Here is an 18,816-nt window from a genome sequence, read left to right on the forward strand (position 1 = left end):
GGTCTGTTTCTTGTTTCTGGTGAGAGGCTTTTTTTGGGTTTTGGTCTGGGACTTTTAGATTTACTTTGTCTTGACTGTCTTTTTTGGCTACCAGTTTCAACTAGTTCAAATTTATTTTCATTTTCAATTAATACTAATTCTGTTTTTTGTTTGTCATTTTGTTTTTGGGGGGTAGTTTTTTTGTTGTTCTGTTCTATTTCCATTTTTTCTGTTGTTGTGTGTTTATTTTTAACATCTGTTTTTGTCCTTGTTAGTGACTTGGATCTTTCACGTTTTGATAATTGAGGAGGTTTCATTTCTTTAGAGATTGATTCCTCAATATTGATGGAAGTTTTTCTGATTTCCTTTGTTTCGTTTTCTTTTATACTGGGTTGTTCGTTTCTGACTTTTATTTGGCTGTTAGAATTTATTTTCAGTTCTGATAAAAAAGATTTTAATTCTTCAAGTATGTTCTTTAGTTCTTTTGCTAGGTTTGCAATTTCTGGAGCAAGGTTTAGTTCATTGTAGTTGTACATTTTGTTTGCTTGTTGGGTTATTGTGGCATATGAGTTTTTGGTGCGATTTGTGACTTCTTTGCGGGCTTCTTGGAAGGTTATATTTTTTTGATATTTGATTGTTATTATTTCCTTCTCTTGCTTATATATTTTGCACTGTTTTGAGTGAGAGTGGTGCTCTTCTTGACAGTTTGTGCATTTGGTTTTATTTGGACAGTCTTCTTCATCGTGGTCTGGGTTTTTTTCACTGCAGTTTCCACATGTGAAGAATCTTAGACATTGGTCTTTATTATGTCCAAACTTTTGGCAGTTGTAGCATTGTAAAGGTTTTGGAATGTATTGTTCTATTTTCGTTCTTTCATAACCTATATTGATGGTCTCTGGTATTTGAGGATAATTGAATGTTAATATATAAGTGTTTGTATATATTACCTCTCCTTTTTTTTTAAATGTGATTCTTTTTACATCTGTGACCCCTTGGTTTTTTAGTTCTGTTTTGATTTCTTCTGTTGTGCAGACGGAGATTTCCTGGTTTTTTATGACTCCTTTGGAGTAGTTTAGTGTTTGGTGTGGATAAGCTTTGATGTTTGTTTCATGCAATTTTTGTAGTTGAAGTAGAGTTTTGGCCTGTTTTTTATTTTGTACTTCTACCAATATGGTACCATTCCTTAATTTTTTGACATTTTTAGGTGTTATTTTGCTTGATATTACCTTTTGGATAATGAAGGGTGACATTTTAGTTAACGGTATATTAGACGTTGCTTCTAGCACGATGAATCTTGGAAAGTTTGTATCTTCATTGTCGCTGTCAGAGTCTATTTCTGTGTGTGGTCTCTTGGATTTTTTGGCATTCATAATAATTTTTGAAAAATTCATCAGCCATGCTCCCCACCCTCCTCGGAGCCCCTTATGGGGAAGAACTATGAGGGGGTAAATCCCATTCGCCTCGGTTCTCCAGGGCTACATAGCTGGTATACTCAAACATGGGGAGGTTTCCAAGCATTCACAATATATGGTTATGCCCACCCAAGTATGGGATTTCCCTGTATTTTTATTATTCCTGATGGTTACCTTTTTCCCAGCTTGATTGACCCTTCAGCCATCGCTTATTAACTCAGTTTATTGTTTATGTTGAGTGTTAGTGTGTTTTTGTTTGGATTGTCTGAATTAGTGCTTGTCATGACCAACCGATTGATTGGATCGGGCCTATCCAACCTCCCGTCTAGCCTAGTAAGGGCCAAAGTGGTGTGTTGTAGTATCATGTTATTATTTCCTAGGCATGTTCCACTCAACCACCAGGATCCCGTTCTTAATGCATTACGGGTTGCCACCAACGGTCAACTGGTGGTCCCATTGAAGGATTTTTACCCTCTGCAGGGGGGCAGTTGGTATGTTCTATCGCCCTACCAACTAGGCAAAAAAAAAAAAAAAAAAAAAAAAAAAGGGGGTGAGGAGGTGAAGGAAAAAGAAAACGAGGGAGGGGAAGGGGAGGAGAATGTTGTTTTTGTTTTTGTTTTCGCAGAACATGACTAAGTTTTGCAAAAGGGAATAAAAAAACAAAGACATCTATGTAGGTGCGTTTCATCTCAGGAAGTCAGTAGACAGCCTGATCTGGTAGCACCAGTGCAAATAAATGAACGATTTTACGGTAATTTTACCACCAAAGGGAGCAACCAGAGTAATCCCGGAAAATCCGTTCTGGCAAAAATTTACTTTCATCATGACTAACGTTTGTGCAAAATTTAAAAAAAATGCAAGGAGTGTTAATTGAGAAAAGTATGGATGAATGAGAATAAATTATTACTTTGTTGGGAGACTAATTAATAAATATTCCTCAAATTTCAGTTTCTTTGGAATTTTTTAAAAAGGGTTATTAAAAGGACATAGTATGAGAACAATCTCCCATTTCAAAATTCAAATATTTCAGAGTTGCATTGTATTTTATCCATAGTTATCACAAGCCAATTAAGTAAGATTCCCTGAATTTCAATTTCTTCTGAAGATCCCTTGAGCTTAAGCCTTAAATTTCAGACATTTTCTAGAATCAAAATCATGCAATTGAATTTTATCAAAATTAGAATAAAAATTCTGGAGATGAGGTTTAGCACCATTACATTTGTAAGGGAAAGATAAAAGTGCTGCAAAACTGTTCTTCTAGTTCTCTATCAGAATAAATAATAAAATAAAGCCGAAAATTCTTCAAAACTCACTGAAGCTTTAGCATTGACATTAGCATTGTGTTCCAAAAGTAATGAGACCATATCAGTATGACCTTCTTGTGAGGCCAAGTGAAGAGGTGTAAATCCATTCTGAAAATAAAAATAACATTTTTTAAGCAATAATATCAAGAAGGTAAATAATCTATGATTTTAATGCCATGGAATTACACAATATATTTTGAATTATAAAACTTCTTTCAAAACCACTGTACATTTTATAGAATCAAAATTCTAATAAAAAACAATAAATAAATAAAATTACCTTTGACTCTGCATTTGGTTTAGCACCAAATTCCAGAAGTGTTGTTGCAATGTCCATCTGATTTTTCTTTGCAGCAATGTGCAGTGGTGTGTAGCCATTCTGAAAAAAAAAATCAGATTTAAATATACATAAAGTTTATAAGTCACCTTATGAGATTAAAATGCTCAACATCAGTGATAGAGCTTACACTGAATTCAGTTGGTGGACACTTAATAACATCTGATGTCTATAAAGTTTTTATATATATGTGTGTGTATTATATATATATATATGCATACATACACACACATACATATAAAACGTGTATCTAAACACAGCCATTTATTTTAACTGGTATAATTTTCTGTTCAAATTTTAGACTTGTACCTCATCCCTTTGGCAAGAGGGTAGTTTTATTGCTTATTGCTAGAAAGTCATTTGTGAGAGAGTACCGACTGGACAATACAGGAATTTCTATTTCCATCCTAAATGGCTCTCATCAAGTAGCTAGAAAATCGCCTAGAGTAAAAGCAGATCTAGTGTTTAAGTTTGCTCACATATGGAGACAAGTAAATAGGAATACATCAGTCTAGTTTCATCAAGTTAATCTAAATTTAATCAGTGCCACACTATGGAAACTGTAATCCTTGGATGTAGACAGATAGAGATTATATATATATACACACACGCGCACATATATATATATATATATATATATATATATATATATATATATAAATAGATAGAGAGAGTTTTTTTTATAAGAAATTATCTAAAGGCACGTTTGTTAAATTTAGAATGGAATTTATTTATTTTTAATGACAATTGGAAATTGTTTTACCTTTGCGACTGCATGTGGTGAAGCTTTGTTATCAAGTAAAAGTAACGCAACATTGACATGGTTGTAGTGAGTCGCAACATGGAGAGGGGTCAGACCATTTTTGCCTTGTACGTCTGGGTCTGCGTCTTTCAAGAGCAACAAGCGGGCAACTTTAATGTTGCCGTATTTTGCTGCAATGTGTAGCGGTGTGAAACCCTTCTGCAAAAGAAACAAAAAAAAAAAGTGTGAGCGTTAAAAAGCCGAACAAATATCAAACAATATTTGTTAGTTTATTAGTCATGTGATATTATATTTCTCGATTTTTGAGATGAGGATTGATAATTTAAATTATTGAGAATTAATGTTCTCATTCGGGATTTTATGAGCACAAGGTTTGGATCAATGTAACCACTGACCTTCTTCAGATATATCTTATAATCAGCGAGAGTAACATGCTCTTATTCTGTCTGCAAGGACACGTGTTATAACAGATAAAGTATGAGGTAAATTCATTTCTAAGTGAAACTCTTCTGGAGGTTGAAGGTTCAATCTTCAGTGTGGGCGATACTAAGAATACAATTCCAAATTATTTAAGACTGCTATCCTTTATTATTATGGTCCACAAAGACTTGTGTCACAACGGATTAAAGTGCTATGTATAATCAATTCTAAATGACAGTCTTCTAGAGGTTGATGGTTCAATCTTCAGTGTGGGTGATACTAAGAATACAATTACAAATTACTTATGTCATGGCTATCAGAATGAAAGCATAGTACCCCCATGGATTAAATAAAGGGTAATTTGTAACAGATTCCAGGGTTGTACAATGTACACCTGAACAAATAACAAACAATATTCGTTAAACACATTAATTCTATTTGAACATCTGATGTTTAAAATTCAATTTTAAACTTAAATGTAACAGATCAATACAAAATTATCTTCAAACTTAAGCGTGACAGCCCAAATGGAAGAGAGGCTCTTATAGAGATTCTTGGATAGCTTTTTAGAATTTGTATTGCTTTGATTAATGGCATGTTACAAATAGAATATAAGCATAAAGAATTTGCCTTCAAAATGTGATAAACATCATTTTTAAATTACCAATATCAAAAGTGTTGCATTTTTATCACCCTAAAAGATGCTAAGTCATGTTATTAAAGTAATGTGATATTTGCCTAATATTTTTGCTTTTAATTTAACTTGCTTTTTAATAGAAATCGCTCCAGACAAGGCATGAAGCCACCTGATGTAAAGAGCTAAAAAAAACAAAAAAAAACTACTTTAATGTCAAAAACTAGTCAACAATAAGTGTTAGATGGATAGATTCTGACCCAGAAAACAGCAATTCTTTCTCATTTGTCAGAAACATCATTCAGAGAATGTGAGAACTAAAGGACAAAATAAGGGAGGTGAGAGTTAAAAGGCTGCTGAAAGTAAAACCCAAGGTCTACTTTTTACTCTTTTTTAACGGTCAAATATTTAAAGTGCAATTTCTCAATTTAAAAAAATTAGATTTACTGCATTTTGCATTTAAACAAGTCATATATAAAACAGCTTTTTTTAACTAACTTCAAAACTTTAGTCAATCCAACCTGAATTCTAGGCACATACTCACAATAGATGCATCAGTTTCCATGAACATTTGCCAACTGTTTCACAAATGCGCATGTGCGGCTGTGAAACATGACAGTTCTTTAAGCTAAGAACAGGGTTTGAAAACACGTATGTGTCAAGCTGGTGTGATGGTTATCGTGCTTGACTCACTGTCTTTAGGTTTTGGTGTCAGCTTGAGTATTTTTTTTTTTTTTTTACAAGAAATCAACAAAAATAAAAGAAAAAGCATAACACTCGCATACATGGCTCCTTTTCTGTATGAATTAAAATATAATATTTATGCATATTCTACGACCGGGCAGTGCCGGGCGACCTGCTAGTTATATCTAAAACTTAGAAAAGAAAGAATTTATTCTTTAGGGGTCAAATGGCAATTTGTTATCATTGAATGTTATCAAGAATTAAACATAATTTTTAATGTCATCATGTATTAATACGACCCAGGAAATTAGACCACATTTTTTCAACTTGAAAGACATTAACTCCATATTTAATTTCCTAACTATTGTGATTTCTCTACAAAGAAAGGAGATGGGAGAAACTTAGTTTTAGTGGTGCTCTGGAGGAATCCAGAATTTTATTTGGCACTTTCAGTAGCGTTCTGAAGGCCTCATAAGTTGTATTTTTTCATTTCTCACATAAAGAAAAAAAGAAATTTCTCTTTTAGAGAGAGTGAAAAACTTAACACTATGTAGTATCTTCTATTTGGTTTTCTATGGTCCTTTTTGAACATTGTGTCGCTTTCAGATATAGAAGGCTCCTATCACTCTTGGGATTTGTACACAACTGGCCAACTAGTATATGGTCTGCCACAAAAAAAAGGAACCAGTTTTTATCAAACAGAAATGGAATCATGTCGTCTTTTCTAGGATGACAATTTTATCATTCCACCTTGTATTTCTTTAACTTTATTTTTTTACTACAGGAGGAACTCTAGACAAGCACTGATATTTCATTTCTTTGATCAACTTGTAAACATTTTCTTATTCTAAAAATAAATCTTTATCAGTTTCTGTAGAAATACTTACTTTGGTCGTCAGACTATGGTCGGCACCTTGGTCTAATAGTGCAGCAGCAACTTCTTCATGTCCCTCTTTAGCGGCAATGTGCAGTGGGGTGTACAAGTCTTTAGTGGTAGCATTTGGACTTGCACCATGTTGCAAAAGTAGAACTACGTTATCTACATTACCAAGTCGGGCTGCGATATGCAATGGAGTTTGTTGTTCCTGATAACAAAAAAATCAAAAGAACAATTTCTATAAATTACCTTTATTAAAACTAAATACATAAGAAAGAAGCTACTGTAATAAGAAGCTGTATTACAATAAAGTATTAAAATGGCAAATTGATAGAGACCACTAGGTCAAAAAGTCAAAGAGGCTTGAACAAAGGAAGCAGGGAGTAGAACAGACAATTCTGAAACACACATGCCATAATAGTATTTATATAAAAGACCGAGACTAGCAACATCACGTCTGTGAGAGAGAAGTTTAATTTAATGTGCGGAAGCTCATAAGAAGAGTATACTATCATTATCATTCTTATTTTACAAACATTATTGAAAAAATTACCTTAACAATTATAGTTTTATAAGGATTTGATTCAATTATTAATTTGATGAAGAAATGATAATATAATAATTAAATTTAACTTTTAAAATACTATTTAAAAATATATATATAGTAATTTTGTAAAAACAAGCAATCTAACAGAATAGTTAAAAATAATCTAAACAAAAATAAAATTCAAAAGACTCCCGGACAATACCATTAAGTACAGCTAATAAGTAATAAGAATGGTAATAATAATGAGTAATAGTAATAATGAGTAATAGTAATGATGAGTAATAGTAATGATGAGTAATAGTAATGAGTAATAATAAGAATGGTAATAGTAATGATGAGTAATAATAATAATGAGTAATAATAATAATGAGTAATAATAATAATGAGTAATAATAATAATGAGTAATAATAATGAGTAATAATAATAATGAGTAATAATAATAATGAGTAATAATAATAATGAGTAATAGTAATAATGAGTAATAGTAATAATGAGTAATAGTAATAATGAGTAATACTAATGATGAGTAATAGTAATAATGAGCAATGAGTAATAGAAGTGTTAATGATGAGGAATTAAAATGTCTAAGATGTAATGGATAAAGACCAATATAACTAGCAAACATTAGATATAGTTTATTCTAATAAATCTATTCTTAATATTTTCTTTTTGAAAGAATCAAAATGGTTAAAATTATATTGATACATCAGTCCTCATAAGATCAAAGTTAACACTGAACCAGATCAGTATTAAATAAGTGATCATTTGAGATGATTAGGTACTGTATGTAATAAAAAAACAAAACAAAAAAACCTTCAAATTGACCTACAGAACAAATCATATAAAAAACATGTACAATTTCAGCATAAAATGACCGAATGAGGATGAACATGACATAAAACATTGAATGAGAATCACAATAACATCTCAATTTAAACTCATATCATTTTGGCATCACATCAAATATAATATCAAATCTCTTCAATGAATATTATGTTCTCAGCGCATACTACGCAGGTCGTTTTAAACATAAGTCGATTTGAAGGGATAAAGCCTTATTTTTTTTTTTTAACTAAAAAACTAAAACGTTGACGAGCTACAAAGATGGAAGTGGTGCCATTAAAACAAGTGTCCTCTGTGCTCCAGAAATTGGACAGATGCAGGGTTACTGTATCCTTGGCTATGTAAGTTTCTACCCCATCCCCATGCACACACACACACTTTCCAACATGGCAATTGAAAGATACTGGCTTTATTTTTGCTAAATTTAGTGAATTGAATGAAATTACAATTGTTTTTTTTTTTAAACATAGAAAAAAAAATTTCTCAGATACATTCAAATGACAACCTTTTAAAAGCAAACTCAAATCGCACCAAACATATGCACGTAGAAAGAGATGTCTGCAAAACAGGAGACTTTGATGCTATGGTTGCGTTGAAAGAATGGATATGATATAGAACAGTTGAGGTAGCAAGGTCATCTGGCAGGAATCGGCAAGGAAAACATGACAGGAAGTGAAAAGAATAGACTTGAGAGAAATAAGGATAAATAAAGATCTGTCCAGAGATATGTTAGGTTGGAAGTCAATTTCTAAAAGCTGTCCAATGCATGTAAAACTCATATTAAACTAAAAATGAAGAAAAAAAGGATAAAAATGAAGATAAAAATGATAAAGATGCTAAATAAATCTTAATAACAGCAATTATTGACTTGTTCTTGTTACCTTTATTTTTTTTTTGTTCACCCCTAAATAAGCTACTGAAGCATAAGACACTACTGTAATAGAGGTCAGATTTATAGAAGGGTAACCTGAGTGGGGAGTTGGGCAACAAGATCAACAAGTACATATTTATACAGAGTGGGGCAAAAATAACAGGCGTTTTTAAAATTGCTATTACATTTGTGGAACAAAATAATGCAAAAACCCTATGAATTTTGTATCAGTTAATAAGTGTTTTGAATTGAAAAATCATCAAAATGTTGGTTTCATGTTTTCAGCAAGATAGGAGTCTTTCTGGCGTGGTTCCAGGAATATTTACGGGGCCATTGAAAGGAAAAAATGTGCTAGTGCAAGACCTTTTCTGCCCCATCCCCCTTTTCCAACACTGTGTTTCCATTATTTTATCCAACCCCAATTAGCAATTTCAAAAACACCTGTGATTTCTGCCTCACCCTGTATTCCTGATGGACTGAAGAGTTTAGAAAATTAAATGATGAGAGCGAGTTACTTACTCTTGCCTTTGCATCTACCGTCGCTCCGTTTCTAAGAAGGATCCGAATGATGTCAGTTTGGTTGGCCCGGGCAGCGAGATGTAATGCTGTTTCTCCTCGAACTGTAGGGTAATCAGGATTGGCATTGTGTTGAATCAGATAGATGCTGATGTTCATATGACCCATGAAGGATGCAACATGCAGAGGGGTAAGACCAGACTGAAAATGCAAACGAGTAACAAGCTGGTTAGTAAAGAAATTGGTTCAGTTATCCTCCACCACCCCCTACTAAATTTTATTATTTGAGCATTTTGCAGGTGTTAAATCGATTACAATAGAAAAATAGAACAGAAACCTTTAACCAGACAAGAGATAAGGTTGAACACTTTAAAAGTTCAACATCAAATGTTTTCTTCACAACAGAATACAATCTATCATTTATTAACTGTTTCACCTCTTTCTGCATCCTTCAACCATTCCTTGTAGACATTCATTGCTCACATGATTGATTTTTTTTGTATGCTTATTTACTTGAATCCCAACAAGGACACAAGGTTGGTGTTAAATGTGGAGAAATTCCATCTCCCTAAAAGAGGGCACTCTGGATTAAGACAGAAATAAGGATCTCTTTTGTAATATTTTATGACAGAACAGATACTACACTTTGAATTATTTTATTTTCAGAAAATATAAAAAATATACATTTTAAATAAGACCATCAAGTGTTGGGGAAAAAAAGTTGTTGGTCTTCCTTGATTTAAAGTGATAAAAATGTCTATCGTACTTTTAACTAAAATAACCACAATACCACATTTACCCTAGAAGGCTGCCAACTTGAGATAATTGATTAGAAATTTTATATTTTATAAACATGCTTATACAAAAAAATACTACACTGTGATCCCAGTCTGAAGATCGTGAGTCAACACAGTCCTACCACTTTACATTTAACTACAGATGATGAGCAGTTTTCTTCTTTAATAAAAAAAAAAATCAGTTATTCTAATCTGATCTGTCGACTCAAATCACATATTGCTCTCATTATTTTGAAACAAAGTGAGATTTTCCATTATCTTGTCTGTCTATTTACCATTCTCAACACTATATAACATAACAGTACATATACATTGATAAAGTTTTCATCCCATATGATATGCAGTTTGAAGTGAGAACTAGTTTGCTTTTGTGTAGAAAGCTACCCATTTAAGACTTAGGCAGTGTTGTAATACTTCATTTAAAAATTGCACTACAAGAAAACATAGTAGATTAACACGTAGTAATGAGTTAGAATCTTAGAGGAGTCCGTATATTAAAAAAGATTTGGTGCTTATACATCTGAAATTCACATTTCCAAATAAAACTCTTTGATAGACTTACACATCAGGCAAAAATAAGTATCCTTACCAAAAATTACAAAAACTATAGTAATATTTTAATTGAAAGTAAAATTTGATCTTATTTTTCTAAATCTATTGGCCAGAGTGCAAGTAATTTTTAAGTTAGGTAAAACAGGGGAGATAAATCAGTCTGTCATTTTGGCAACTGTCAAAATGTTTATTAAAATTATTAAGTGAAATTTCATAATTAAGAGCTCCCTTCCTTCCTCATGTTAAGAAGGACTTTCTAAATAATGTTATTATTTAGAAAGGCATTCTTAACATGAGGAAGGAGAGGAACTTTATCTGGAAGTGCAACCTCTTAGGAGACTTACCTCCCCTGTTTTATGCAATTCTTCACAACTGTATTTGGACCAATCATACAAGATATAAAATTGAGTTTTACTTTCAATTAAAATTCTATTCAATAATTTTTCCTAATTTTGTTGAGGGCAATTATTTTTACCTGATATGTAAATATATGAAAAAGTTTTTAATCAGAAATGCAATTTTCATATGGGCTGTTAGAATTTTTTTTTTTTTAATATTGAATTTTTGCTATAAATTTTTTTAATGTATCATAAAACCAGAAACAAAAAAAAAAAAATACTCATGTTAAAACAAAAATGTCCGTTCGGTTGTTGCTCATTTGTTTCAATAATTTGTACATAAAAAAGAGGACAAAAAGATAGATAATCCTTTATAGTTTGGAGATAATTCTTTTAATTGCCATTTATTAATATAAAGCAATACTTACCTCAGTAGTAGCTTCAATTGAAGCGCCATACTTGAGAAGAAGTTCTACCACCTTGATGCGGTTTTTCTTGCATGCAATGTGCAGAGGTGTAAAACCATTCTGCAAAGAAAATAAAGGCAATTTAATATGCAGTTGATAAAAGTTGGAAAGAAAAATTGTGAAGCAATTTTAAAATTGAATTTAAAAGTAATATAAAAATGATAAAACTATAAAATAACCTGACAAAAGTGGAATACACAGATCATACACAATTTCAGATATATTTTAAAGAATGTTTCATTATTTTCAATGCAAGGAAAATAAGCAACATTTCTGAAGCACTTACCAGAGCTCTTGCATTCGGATCACTTTTTCTGTCCAGAAGTAATTTAGCTGTTTTAACATTGCCACAATGAGCTGCTACATGTAGAGGGGTTAAATAATCCTGAAAAAAAAAATAAATAAAAATAAATAAACTAATATAAATAATATAAATAAGTTTCCATTCAAGATTTTCTTAGATATTTCTCATGCAAATAATTAACAAAATGTCTTGGACGAGTAGAATAATTGTAACAATATTGGTTGCATGTGTATAAAAAATATTGTTAGAAACGACATTTTCCACATAAGTTAGATTAAGCATCATTTGAGGAGACCCAAAAATATTATATGACCACAGTATATCCTGTTTTTTTTTTCATTTTTCATACCAAAATCAGACCATTGAGACATTAAGTGCATAAGGCACCCATAATCTCACCAATATCAAGTTTCTGATAAAGCTTAACTGATAGGATCTTCTTGTTTAGTTTGCAGCCACATAAACCATTACAGCTGCTAGGTATACAGGTGGTAAATGTGGGATATATTTAGTTTTGGTTTTATGTAAAGAAGATAAAGAGAGAGAATGGACGTCTTGTAAAAATTTAGATACCTCGATTTTTTTCAAATTTCAACAATAGTTATTTGACAACTATTAATAAATATTCCCCAAATTTCAGTTTATTTGGAGTGTTTTAAAATTTGTTCTAGAGGCGACTTCCTATTTGAAAATTTAAATATTTCAGATTTGCATTAAATTTAATTGATAATTATTAGATACCAACTAAACAAGATTTCCTCAATTTTAATTTCTTCTTAAGACAACTTAAGCTTAAATTTAAGACATTTTCTAGAATCAAAATAGGAATAAATATTCTAGACATAAGGTTTGGTATCATATCTTGATTTTAATCTTCATAAGGAGACATAGAAGTAGTATAAAACTGTTTCATTTGAGATATTAATTTGCCCATCATGGTACAGGTATCTTGTTAGTTTATTATAAAGACAAGCGGTGGGAAAATAAGCGAATTTTGATACTATAAATAATTAAGAATTTTCATTTAAAAACTATAATTCCTGGAAATTACAAGTGATTTAACTATTTGGCAAAACAATGTTTACTTACAACAGTGACATCATCGACTGGTGCCTTGTGATATAGTAGTAACCGAGCACAGTCAACATGGTCGCCTTGTGCAGCCATATGTAAAGGAGTTAACCCATTCTGTAAAATAAAAATAGACAAAATTAAAAAAATAAATCAATAAAAAGACAAAATTTAAAATGAACATAGACATAAAAGGTTTAAAAAAACAATACCGCATATGTAAGAAAGAGGTTGCAGTAAATAAGAAAAAATGAGGCCAATCAAATTACAGATACATTTCTTATTGCAGCTTATTAAGACTGTTCAATTGGGACAGAGATCCACTATTCAAAATATGACAATAGTACTCTATATTATATTTCTAAGGAGGCCAGAAACTAATCATTGGTCTTTAACAAGAGGACCTGAGCTGTAAGGAAGGTAAATGAACAATTTGTAGCTAAACTTGAAAAGGCAGTTTGAAATTGAACATATGTGCAAAAGGTTGAAGGCATATTATATTCATAAATAAAAGAATATAGAATGAAAAGATACAAACTTTAGTTTTTGCTGAGAAGGGCGCTCCTCGTTCCAAGAGAAGGTCAACAACATTTTCGTGACCACTTCTAGCTGCACAATGTAAGGGTGTTAGTCCATCCTGCACAAAAATGAAACAAAAGAAAACATTAATATTTATATGATAATGCAAATATCCAGATTATAGATATCCATACTCCATATATTATTATGAAAATGTGGTGTCTGTCTGTAACCAAAACTATGTTTCATTTTTTAAAGATTATTTTATTTATTTGGAATCATTCAAAATAATTGTCATTTTTTAAATATTAATGTTGCCACTGCTTAGTTACATCTCCAGTTAGATTTACTTAAAAACACTGCCATTAATATCAAAATCAATAAACACAAAAGTTGTTTTATTAATTTATATCTATATTACCATTAAAATGCTTACCCAAGGTAATAATACAGCATAGTCTTTTCAAATACTGTGTGTGTGTGTGTGTAGAATTACATTTATTTAACAAAAACAAAAATTCAGAAAAATGCCATATTCCAAAAATTACATAAAATGATCAAGTAGATTTTTTTTTGTTTGAATAAGAAAATCAAATTTTACGAGGAACAGGCGTGATTGGCCCTATTGTTTTATGTGTTAAAATTCAAACAGCAACAACTCCATTTGACTACTAAAATTTATAAATCATGGTATATTATTATTATTATTATTATATTTAATTTTCTTAAAAGAAAAAAGAAAAAAAACTAAATGAATTTATGTGATTTTTGGCATATGACATTTTTCATTTCATGATGAGTATGTATATCATAATACCACAAAAAGCTATTTGTATGCCTAATTTGAACAGATATTTTTCCAAGTTTGTAATGAATTGTTTCATATTTATACAAAAGAAATGAAATAAATCATTAAAAAAAAAAAAATCAATAACTAATTTTCTATCTAATATAGCAGCAGTCATGACATATCAATTAGTGGGGCAGGTTATCTCAATATTCCATAAGAATCTTTCACTTAGTGATACAAGCACCCTGAGAGATTGTTTCAGCAATCTGCCCCACTAAACTGAAGTATACAATGATTTCATTATTATTATTATTTGTTGAAGTGTACAATTGATTTCATTATTATTATTTATTTTCATTTACTTAGGTAAAAAATTATACAATATGTATCTTAACAACTAGCAAAGATATATGACCAGAGCTAATAATATGATTACCTCTGATAACTTTAAATGGTCATCCTGATCACATGCAGAGAGAAACAAACTGGAATCTTAGAGAGATATCAATCATACCAGTTATTATAGGTGCCACAGGGCTTATGAAGAAGAACCTGAAGTCCTACCTAACTAATATTTCTGGTGAACCAAGTACAAAAGAGAATCAGACAATTGCACTTAAGGGAACAATGAGGATACTAAAAAGGGCTCTCGGTTGGTTTCAATAAAAAGCAAGGCAATGTTGGCAGCTGGTTTGGCTGCTCCATACTCAGCATTACAATCTTCAAAGAAAGAAAATTAAAAAAAAAAAATATTTAAAAAAAAAAAAAAAAAAAAAAAAAAGGGAAGAGATAATCCCTCAGAATACTTACTCGAGTTCTTTCTTCAATAACTGCTTCATGATCAAGAAGCAGAGTAACCATATTTGACTTGCCCCAGCGTGATGCCACATGCAGGGGAGTGATGTTGTTCTGATGATAAAAAAAAACACACACACATAGCTAGTAATATAGAATTACTTAGTTGAAATAATAAAACAAAAAAGACACAAAAGAAAAATACAAGCTTGATTTATATACAAAACAAAAATACTTCGGTAAAAAAACAATTGTCTGTTATTATAATTATGAGTTTTGTTTAAATATATTATTTAAATATTGTTCTAACAAAAATATGGTGCTTCTCTAGTATAAACTACAATTGAAAAATCATAGTTCAAGTAAACACATTTTGATGTACTTATGTATCATGCTGAAATAAGTATCCTTGCCACAAAATTGAAAAAATAATTGAGTAGAAGATTGTATAGAACTAGAATATAGGCCTTATATTTTCTCAATCTGCTTTTAATAACAGCAGAAATATCGGAAGTTCCCATAAAGCAGGGGAGATAAATCAGTCTTTCATTTAAGCAATTACACATGAATGACTTAATGCTATGAAACTAATTTACAATGAAATTGATTTTTATTTGCATTTAATCTACTACTACAGAAGCACTAGAAATGATGATTTTTTTATATTAATTTGATCATCAATAATTAAAATTTAATAAAATATTATGTATTTATACAACCAAAATTTCTACAGCACAAACCAAATGATGGGATGAGACATGGTAACAAGATAGAGCAAAGGCTCATTCATTCAAGGAAAATGTTGCCTGGTTTAGAGCCAATACTCAGAACTTCAAACAAGTACCACAAAAAGTCCAGTAATGTATTTTACCATTTGATGTTTACCGTTTACATCATGTTCAATTACAAAGGGGGAAAAGTCAGTGATAAAAATCATTAAAAGCTTTGTTGATGGGAGCTTGGAACAATACCCTGCCAGAAGTCATCCAAAAAATGGCTGGATGTTGGCTAAATCACTTGTACTGCTGCACAGCTGCTCACAGAAAATGCATCAGAAAAATCTGATTTTCTTCAATTTTAACACTCCATCTGTTATCAGCAAGTATCTATTATTTCAAACAATTTTATATTGGAAGCGTTACCCAGAATTGCCTGGGGTAAATATGTAAGATAACTTCTATCTCTCTCTCTCTTTTCTCATTCTCTTCCCCTCTTTTTTCTTCGCTCAGTCCACTCTCCTCTCTGGGCATACACACACATAACTCTGAGTGAGCATAAGGGAAATAAATCTTTAAAAGAAAAAAATATCAGTTACTTCCCTTTACATAATAATATTAAAAATTGTGTTTAACATTAAATGGAAAATGACCATTGACTTCCACAGAATTAATCTTTTTTTCATTTTTTTACATTTTAGATATTTTTTCCAGGGTTACACCGATTTAAAAGATATCAACTTTATAAGAGTTTGTTGAGCATTTTTCAAATTTTAGTGAGAAATACGTACATACATACATACATACATACATACAGACGTTTTCCCATTACATTATAAATTAATTGTGCTAAATATTTTGAGATTTTAGGATGGAACACTGCAAAAGAAAATTTCCTATGAACTGAAGGAAGAGAATAGAAATATATTTACCTTAGCTTTATAGTTGACGTCTGCACCTCTTTGAATGAGAAGGGTTCCAACATTGACATTGCCGTAATGAGCGGCAATATGTAATGGAGTAAAACCGCTCTGAAAAAATTAATGGAAATGACATCATTAAAGAATAGGGAGAGCAAAGAAAAAAAAAAAGAAAGAGAAACATATTTAAATGACTTCAGCTTGGTTTGAAGTTGAAATAATATAAAACATACTGATATAATAAATCAAAATAAACTTTTTTTTCTTGAGAAATAAAATTAGGACACAAATTATTTTAAATGTCATTTTTTATAACTAATTATGAAGTAAATATGTATGAATAAATTGATATTGATTGATTTAAATATAAAATTTACATCAAGTATATATGTATGGAATTAATGTTAATGTATAAAATGCACATGAAAGTGATGATAATGCATATGGAATTAATGATATTGTATAAAATCCATAAGATTTATAATATTGTATGAAATCCATGAAATGTATATGAAATGTTAATGTATAAAATGTGCATGAAATTAATGATATTGGTATAAAATCAATGAAATTAATGTTTAAAATGCATATAAAATTGATGGTGAAAATAATATACATGAAAATGATGAAATTAAATTGCATATATGTATAAAAACATACCAATGAAAAATAATATGTATATACATATAAAAAATAAAAATGATAATATATTTATATATGAAAGAAAATAACTATATAAGGTTGTCCCATAAATAATGTCCAAATTTTAGGTTAAAAAAAATCTTGATTTTATATATCTTATTGGAATTAAATGTAATTTTTATCAAAAACTTCTTTTCAGTGATTCATAAGCTTCCATAAAACTTCTTTTTTTTTTTTACATGAATAAAGTAGAAAGAGCAACTTCAACTTCTTCAGGACCTTTTTTTTTTTTTTTTTTTTTTTCATTTTCATCCCAAACAAGGCACAGTGTCATTTTGGTGTAGGAGGCTATTATCTGCGACATAATTTGTAGGGGTACTATGTGGGGAGCTGAGCAGCAAGATATCTGTTTACATTACACTTGAACTTCTGCATGTCAGTAGTTGGGGAAACAGGAACCCGGAAGGGAATTACAAAGTCTAGCAGTCCTAGGGAAGAAACTATTAGAATAGAAGGCTTTCTTCCATTTAGGGATTTCTACTGTGTAAGGGTGAGATTTTGTTGCTTATCAGGTTTGTCAGAGGTATTTATGTCGAGGTGATACAAGGGCTTGTAGTTCATCGGAGCATCTACCATAAAAGTACTTGTAAAACAGGCAGAGGAATGCAACATTTCGTCGATGGGACAGCAGTTGGAACTCTCTTTTGAACCCTGTCTAGGAGGGAGTGACTAGTAGCAGATGCACCAGCCCAAATGTGGCAACAATACTCCATACATGGACGAATGGTGGCCTTGTAAAGGTATAGGATACACTCAGGCATAAGTAGCTTTCTAGCACAGTAGAGAGAATCCACCTTCTTTGCAGCAGCCTTGGAAATTCACTCAATGTATTTGTTCCAACTCATGTTTCCTGCGAACGTTAAGTTGACGCGTTTGAACGAGCTACTTTCAAGTAATGCATCATTAGTCATGGCTATTAGTGGTTGAGAAGGTTTCTTTTAGTTATTAAAAGGAAAGGAACTTAATCTTGGAAGCATTGTGTATTTATTTCTCTCTCAGTGAGAAATGTGACACAAGGATCAGAAGGTGCTAAAGGTCATCACTTCTGAGGAGAAGCACTCTAACCTGCAAATAATGCCTGAGCATCCTCGTCAGCATAGCCTAATAAGAGCGCTCGAGATAATTAGCAATAAACTAACACCAGAGTCCATAAAAATGTAAATGAAGAACAGATCATAATCAGAAAGTACAAAATTTAAGGATTAAGGAGAAAGTCTTATCATTTCTGATGCTGTATGGATTGCATTATCATGATGAAACAACTTTTACAATTCGACAAAACAAACTCTCTGTTCTTCAAAGCGGTATTTAATCATTCCAATTGTTTTCTGCTGTAATTGTTAGATTGAATTGTAGAAGCTCAACGTAGGTCATGCTAATGCAATCACAACAAAAGTAACGTTTGTTAGTGGAGATCTTTTTAGAGTTGGGATTTAGCAGACTTGCCTCAACTAGTATCAGTTTACATTTTTATGAAATACCCATTTCTCATCACTGGTCACTAATCCAACCAAAATAAGATGCAATCACAGATGTTCACTAATGCTTTGTGGTTGCTTTCTGTTAAATCATGAGAAACCTACTTTGCAAGCTTAGGCAGTGTTACAAGATTTTATAAATGTTAAGACTAATTGATTAGATAAAAATTAACCGGAGA

The 18,816-nt window shown here is 31.1% G+C and overlaps 1 protein-coding gene across 50 annotated transcripts in view; it reads right to left on the minus strand.

Moving 5' to 3' along the window:
- Nucleotides 1-18,816, minus strand: part of LOC145294072 (uncharacterized) — a 616,260-nt gene that overhangs the window by 345,768 nt on the left and 251,676 nt on the right. For all 50 annotated transcript variants that reach the window (XM_080141108.1, XM_080141084.1, XM_080141083.1 and 47 more), the window contains 11 exons: nucleotides 16,470-16,568; nucleotides 14,837-14,935; nucleotides 13,256-13,354; nucleotides 12,736-12,834; nucleotides 11,629-11,727; nucleotides 11,304-11,402; nucleotides 9,192-9,389; nucleotides 6,421-6,618; nucleotides 3,796-3,993; nucleotides 2,976-3,074; nucleotides 2,705-2,803 (listed from right to left, as the gene is read on the minus strand). In XM_080141108.1, the coding sequence (XP_079997234.1) occupies nucleotides 2,705-2,803; nucleotides 2,976-3,074; nucleotides 3,796-3,993; nucleotides 6,421-6,618; nucleotides 9,192-9,389; nucleotides 11,304-11,402; nucleotides 11,629-11,727; nucleotides 12,736-12,834; nucleotides 13,256-13,354; nucleotides 14,837-14,935; nucleotides 16,470-16,568 (1,386 nt within the window). The remainder of the gene's footprint in view (nucleotides 1-2,704; nucleotides 2,804-2,975; nucleotides 3,075-3,795; nucleotides 3,994-6,420; nucleotides 6,619-9,191; nucleotides 9,390-11,303; nucleotides 11,403-11,628; nucleotides 11,728-12,735; nucleotides 12,835-13,255; nucleotides 13,355-14,836; nucleotides 14,936-16,469; nucleotides 16,569-18,816) is intronic.

Source organism: Euprymna scolopes, chromosome 15, assembly GCF_053919585.1.
Source record: "Euprymna scolopes isolate OS-2025 chromosome 15, ASM5391958v1, whole genome shotgun sequence".
Classification (NCBI taxonomy): domain Eukaryota; kingdom Metazoa; phylum Mollusca; class Cephalopoda; order Sepiida; family Sepiolidae; genus Euprymna; species Euprymna scolopes.